Below are 6,818 nucleotides of genomic sequence, written 5' to 3'. Positions count from 1 at the left end.
CCCGCCTCTATGATGAAGTTCAAGCCGAACCAGACGCGGACGTACGACCGCGAGGGCTTTAAGAAGCGGGCGGCGTGCCTGTGCTTCCGGAGCGAGCGGGAGGACGAGGTGAGGGCGACCGGCGCGCGCCGGGCGGGGCGGGCTCTGCGCCCCCGCGGTCGGTCGGGCTGCTGAGCTGTGAGGGATTAGCTCCCCTTCCTTCCCTTCTCTCCCCCGCGCCTCCCTTCCTTTCTCCGGGTGGATCGAGGGCAGACAAAGGCGCTCGCCCAGTCGCCTCCATCTCGGAGGGCGGGGGGCCCAGACGCCCTCCGGCCCCTCTGGGTCCCGGGCGGTGGAGGCTGCGCCCCGGGGAGTCGTCGTCTCGCACGTGAATGGGGCGTGGAGCCGGATCAAGCCGGAGAGCTAACCGAGAGGGGGTGGAAATGGCGTGAGCGTGGTAGCCCTAGCCCTTGGCCTCGGCTAGTTTCCCTTCCTTGTTACAGCAATTTGCGGTTGTGGATTAAACAGCAGCGTAGTCCGCGTGCTTTGAAATAAAAACCCACTCAGACGGGTTTGGGCAGTTGCACATTTAGCTGGACCCATTAGCTCAAAAGCACTTGACACAAAGATCCTTAATAAGGAAACGACTCCCTTGTTTAAAGTCTTCCCACTGTAGAAAGATGGCTAGTGGAAAATGTAGAATAGCGGGCAAAGGTGGAGTAAAAAGTTGTTTTCACACAGTAATTTCAAGGTTTCTTACTTTGCTGATTGGCTCAGCCCCTGGGAAGGGGCAACCTGTATCCTGTCTGGTTCCAAGAGCAAGCAGTCTAGCCTCTCATTTAGCTGCCACTGTTGGGTTAATCGTGAGTTCCTGGGGGGTTGCCAGGAGAGCAGTTTTTACTCGTTTCAGTTCGTTATTTAGTATAAAAATGGCTCACTTTTAAATTTGCTTAGGGCAGTGCCAATCGATCGATTGGTAACTGATCATAATCTAGCATCAGGTAGATTACCCAGTTTTACTGATCTGTTACAGGGATATACTCCTTATCTGTCAGGATTATAAATTTGAAAAGAGGCTTTGATTCTGTAAGCTGAGGGTAAGGGAGAACCAGAATCGAAGCAGAATCTTTGATGTGGTGGTGGGGTGGTGGTGAAATTGTTACATACAGATTAATAAGTAAACACAAGCAGAGCCTGTGCTTACCTTATTGGGTAATCAGACACTGATTAGACAGGGGAGAAATTAACATTCTAGGTTCACTTTCCACAATCAACTGTGTCCAATAAAATAACAGGCTGAGCTGGAGATAGGGGTTTAATGGCTTCCTTATTGCTAGTCCATGTGCACTAGTTGTTTAGTTGTCCTTGAGATACAAGCAGACCTCAGATTAAGAAAAAATAAATAACATTCCTAGATCTGTCTTTAAATTCAATTTGTGTGTAAATTGCAATACAGTGCCAGTCAAGTGTTTGCTTAGTACACAGTGTAACTTTCTTGCTTAAAAACATTAAACACTTGCAGATACACTATAGCATCTTAACATATTAACAGTATTTTGATATCTGTCTCAAATTAGTGTATTTCACAAATTTGAATACTAGGAGACTTCAAAAAGTTTGTGGGAAAAGAGGATGAAAAGATAACAGAATGTTTCCAAATATTTGAAGCTTCCTGGTTTTACAGGGGTTTGGGTTGACTAACAGACAACTTGCTAACAACCAGAACCTGAAAGGGAAATATCTTAGTATTTTACACAGTAACAAAGTCAACAAAGTAAGGGCCCTTGAGGGAAGGATCACACAGTAGGGCTCTCAAATTTTTCATATGAAAGAATAGCCAGAAGTCATCAAGACTGGTCATGGATCGGTCTTGACTTCAGCACTGTGTAGCTATGCTCTTTGCAGAGTGCTGGACATTGTTGGAATGCCCTTGTGTTTTGTTACATTTAATCCTCACAGCTGTGAGATGGTGCTGGTTACTGTCATTTTATAGGTGAGAGGCAAGCTGTGCAAATACAGTACTGTGCCCAAATGACACAACTACTGGTGGTATTTCCAGGTTTCAGGGCCCAGTTCCGACTCATGCTGAGCTGTTGGCACCAGGCCCAGCTCAGATCAACTGGGTGCTCACTGTTCTTTGAAGGAGCGAGAATTTGCAAGGCTCAGCTTAGGAGCCTTGGGAGCCCTGGTGGCGGAGTGCTTGTGTTGGACTGCTGAGAGGTCAGCCATTCAAAACCACCAGCCGCTCCTCTGTTTCATAAGTTCTCAGAAATCCACAGCGACAGTTCTACTCTACCCTAAAGGGTCACTGAGTTGGTATCAACTCGATGGCAGTGCAATTATCATTTGAAGTATATGAGAAGGAGCCCTGGTGGATTAGTGGGTTAGGCATTTATTTACGAGAGGTAAATGGTTCAAACCCACCCAACACTAGGGAAAAGTATAGGCTATCTGCTTCTATAAAAGTTTATATCTTTGGAAACCAAAGGGAGCAATTTTGCACCGCCCTGTAGGGTCCATGGAAGTGACTCAGTGTCAGTGGGTCTGGCTTGGGTTGGGGGGAAGGTTCAGAGCTTTTCTGAAAGTAGGGAATGAGAAGTACTGTACTGCCATTAACTTGGACTTAGAATTCAAGCTTCTATAACAGCGGAAGTCCTTAGGGGGAAATCTGAGGATAGGAGGAAATTCTGATAAGCTATAGAAATGCCTCAGGAAATTACTGTTGGTTTTGTTGCTCATGTGAACGTTGGCAATTACTTTGCTAGTGTCTAGCCAGGCCAAGAGGTAGTGCTATTCGAGAAAATGAAGTAAGGCCCTTGTAATATGGATAGTTGAGGCTGCAGATAAATGAGCCTTCTCTATTTACAAGGAAATTATGGTGTAAACTCCAGAACTTAGTATTTTGCTAAAAACTTGTTTCCTATCTGTTGCCATTGCATTACTCAACTTCCAAATACAGGATCTGAAACCGGGCTTGGACCTACCTAAGAGGTAAGAAAGGTTTTCCCTTCACTGAGTTAAGAACACTGAGAGCCTGGCTGGAGGAATTTAAGTCCAAGTCTCTTAAAATGAAATGGGATAAAGGGTAAATTCTTTGACCTCTTTAAAGCTCCACAGTGCTCCGATCATGCTATTCTCTCCCTGTAGTGAAGTTTAGTCAGCCCTAACTTAGGACTGAAAGTGGTTCTAACAGCAGTCTATCCTCTTGAGTTCTGGGGCTGGGGCGGATATATTTTCCCAGTTGTGTCTTTTTTCCACTCTATGGACATACATTATAAGTTGTATAGGAAGAAATTGACTGGAAAAAGGTAACTTGTCCTGGTGAGTCCCAATAGGTCCTTTATTTCAAGATCGTAGGTCCCTTTGAATGCACTACCTCTCCAACTATTTTCCCCAAAACTTTTTGAAGCCCCTTCATATAATAAAGCTCCAAAGTTATTAATAGGCACTAAAAAGAACTCATGGTTTACAATAGAGATCTGTTTGAGTTTTAGACATACTCAGTATTGATAACTGGTCCTAAGAATGGACCACTACTCACTCAGTTGGGCTGACTCACTTGTAAGTTCCTTGAGCCAGGGGCTGGCTGCATCTTCTACAGAGGGTCTACAACTCTACTACAGTGCAGAATGTACATTTCTGGGGAACAATCAAGAGTTCCACAAAATAATGCATTAAAACTAGGTAGAAAACAAAATAAAACTAGGTAGAAAAGGTAGTCTCAAAAACCAGGTGTTTGGGGTTTTTTTTTCCACTGTGCAACCCGCTTCAGTGCCTGAAGCCCACGGGGTAAAGGCAGGCAATGGTTCGGGTTACAGTGTGCTTTGGCATGGGACACTGAGAGGCCCATGGGATCAGACCTGCCATCAATCCAAACCCATGCACCAAAAATCAGAGTTTTAATAAGCAGTAGTAATCTGTATAAGAAAACAGTATAATTCAGTCATTTGCATTATTATCCCCAGGGACCCCTACTCTGTAGCTATTTACCATACAGTTCCACAAATAATTGCCAATCTTGCTGTTTATTTTAACAGTTGTGCATCAGTTTCGTATGCAGACTATTCACGCTCTTTCCATGACCACAGTATATGTTGAAAAATCCAGTATGTCCTGTAAGATATTTGCCTCTAATTGATAACACTTTCATCGAAATTAAATACATTTTTTAAATACAGGAAAATGGCACCCATCTCATCATCTGCACCTGAAGATTCCCCTGGGACTTTCATCTTTGGAAAGGGCTTCTTTAAAGTAACCCAACCAGCCACTTCCTCCGTTACCTTTTTCTTCTCCCTCCAACTTAGTATAATTGTTTAACCGTAAAAAAGCCTGCCTCCATTTCAGACCATTAACATGCTGAGGTGGGAGTGGGTGGGTCACAATCCACCCTCCTTCCCATTATCAGCACGCTTCACTAGTGTTCAGTGCAGCAAAGCAGAATGCACGCACAGTTGGTGGTTCTGGTTCACCTAGGTACTGTGCTGCTGTTGCAGTGTAATGAAACAGTACAATTCTTTGTTTATAGTTGTTCCTAGTGGGTATTCTGGATATGTTCCTACCTAATGTTTGGCTACGTTTTCTATGAAACACTTGGTTAACTATAGTAGAGATCAGTCAACTAGTAGTTGGAACTATTCATGGTACCCTGATAAATGCTATTATATAAAAGGGATAAGCCAAAACAAACAAAACTTCTAAGTAACTAAGATTCAAATATCTTTATTGGATTTAGGAGTCACTTGGGAGAATACCTTTGCTCTTTTCATGGAACAGAAGTGGCAATCTCTAGTGGCTGGCTGTTCCCAAAGGCAGGTGGTGACCAATAATCACAAGGGAGAACGGGAGGGAGAAAGCCAAGACCTGAATGGCAAATTGGGGCCATCTATTGTAGGGGATTTACAATCCCAAGTGTCAGGAGGCACAAGTGCATTACTTAGAACCTGAACAATGTGCTCAAGGTTACTTGCTATTTACATCCCATTAAAAAGATTGAAGTAGGAGTACTGGTGGCATCGTGGTTATGTGTTAGCAGGGTCAGCTGTTTGAACCCAATCACCCTCTGGTGAAAGACCCTGCCTTACAGAGTGCTGTAAGTCAGCATCGCCTCAATACCAGTGAAAGAGATTGAGGTGGATTTAGTGGATGAAAGGGTGGACAATGTTCCCCAAAGTGCGTGCTACTGCCCCCTGGGGGGTGTTGAGGAGGGCTGCAATAGTAGACAACCTGTGCTTCCTTTATCCGGGATTATGGGCTATAGAACAAAAGTTTTTAATTGTCTGGAAAGGAGGCGGGGGAGGCTAAATAAGTTTTGGAAACTGGGTGTAGCGTCCCATACTTACTATCAATTGTTCTCAATTTAGATACTACTTGTTTCATAAGGTTTAAAGGACTCCTGTCCTTTAGAGTTACAAAACCATTCTCTTCCAAATGTAAAGCGTCAGGTAGCTAGGAGAACGGCAATGTGAGCACTCACTTGTCAACAGCACCTGGAGCGTGGTGTTCTAGGCCAGCGATTGTCCGGTCCGGTACGTGGGCGGGGTAAGGTTTGGTAATCCAGGGGGAAAGACCTAATGTGAAGGTTGGCAGGTTGAATGAGCTAAGAAGTGTCTTCATTTTCACCACTGTGACATTACGGTTTGAGTGTGCTTCAAGGCTGCTTTGGCATCCTGGTGTGGTGAGTGTACCCCCTTTTACAACTTTTTTCCTTTGGACTTAATCCTAGCATATCTGAAAAGTTGAATGTCTACCTTTTTTTTTTTAATTAAAAAATTGTTTTTGAATTTCTACTTTTAAGTCTCATTTTCTCACAAGTGTGACAGATTATCTTCTTGGTGATTATATGCAGGGAAGCCAGCCCCTCACACTGTCACGGGTTCAGTAAGTACAATTGTACAGTTAAAAAATATATAAAGATTATAATAAAGTATAATAAACATATAATAAAGAGAAATAGGAGAGATGGGAGAGAGGTAAAATAAAGAAGTCAGACACAGTTCATGGTAGCATGCACACCTCAGCTCCTCTTGGGGATACACGTGGAGATGAGAGAGCAGGCGAGAATAAAGCGATTTATTGCTAACCAGTGCTTATATATCTTTTGGGGACTTGCAAGCCCCCTGATTACATGTAAAGACATAACTCACAGGAAGGGGTTGTACTATAGGTAATACAATAATGAGAGGGGGACAATCTAGGGGTATACATGCAATAGAAAGGGGAGGGATTGAGGGTACACATGTGACAAGATGGGTTGATCCTGGATTCATGATGGCAGCCTAGCCTTGATTGCCCTTGAGCTGGAGACTTGATTTAGCCTAAGCTTTCAGGGGAAGCAATCCACTGTCCCTAACAGCAGGGAGTGAGCCCCACCTATTGTGGGATAAACAATGGTGTCTGCTTGCTCTGGATGGCTGCTGTCTTCAGGGATATAACTTGACAGTCATTTATCAATAGTTGCAAGCAGTGTCCTAGGTCTGACATATATTTGGGGGGGACAAACCGGGGAACAGTCTTTGTATATCCCGCAATTATAGAAGATTCTAATACCAAAAAAAAAAAAAATTCTAATACAAAAGCTGATTTTTAGAAAAGCAATTGTAAAGGAATTTAAAACTTGTGAGTGATCAGGTATATAGATTTGTCAGCTGCTGTGGTGCCATTTATTGAATAAGCTTTCATAAGCCATCTGTTGCTTCAGTAATACTGTTTCCAGTGCAGGCAGTCTGGATTGTGTTAGCTGGTCGTGCCAGCAAACCCCTTGTAAAGTTTATTCTATTAGAAATTGGAGGGGGAGAAAAGAGGGAAAAGTGGGGAGCTTGGGGTGGGTTGAGGGGGAG

At 43.8% G+C, this 6,818-nt stretch overlaps 1 protein-coding gene and 1 non-coding gene across 3 annotated transcripts in view; one reads left to right on the top strand and one right to left on the bottom strand.

The window, feature by feature from the left end:
• The first annotated feature begins 6 nt into the window (after positions 1–6).
• NUDT4 (nudix hydrolase 4) overlaps positions 7–6,818 on the top strand; it is a 19,758-nt gene continuing 12,946 nt past the window's right edge. For both annotated transcript variants that reach the window (XM_004700396.3, XM_004700395.2), the window contains exon 1: positions 7–108. In XM_004700396.3, the coding sequence (XP_004700453.1) occupies positions 10–108 (99 nt within the window). In that variant the 5' untranslated portion in view covers positions 7–9. The remainder of the gene's footprint in view (positions 109–6,818) is intronic.
• On the bottom strand, positions 3,732–3,862 carry LOC115870727. Its single transcript, XR_004046865.1, has one exon. It is a non-coding gene; the product is annotated as a small nucleolar RNA SNORA42/SNORA80 family (small nucleolar RNA).

Source organism: Echinops telfairi, unplaced genomic scaffold (assembly GCF_000313985.2).
Source record: "Echinops telfairi isolate 266 unplaced genomic scaffold, ASM31398v2 ScPeMD7_2;HRSCAF=8, whole genome shotgun sequence".
Taxonomy (NCBI): domain Eukaryota; kingdom Metazoa; phylum Chordata; class Mammalia; order Afrosoricida; family Tenrecidae; genus Echinops; species Echinops telfairi.
This window is presented reverse-complemented; position numbering and strand designations above follow the sequence as displayed.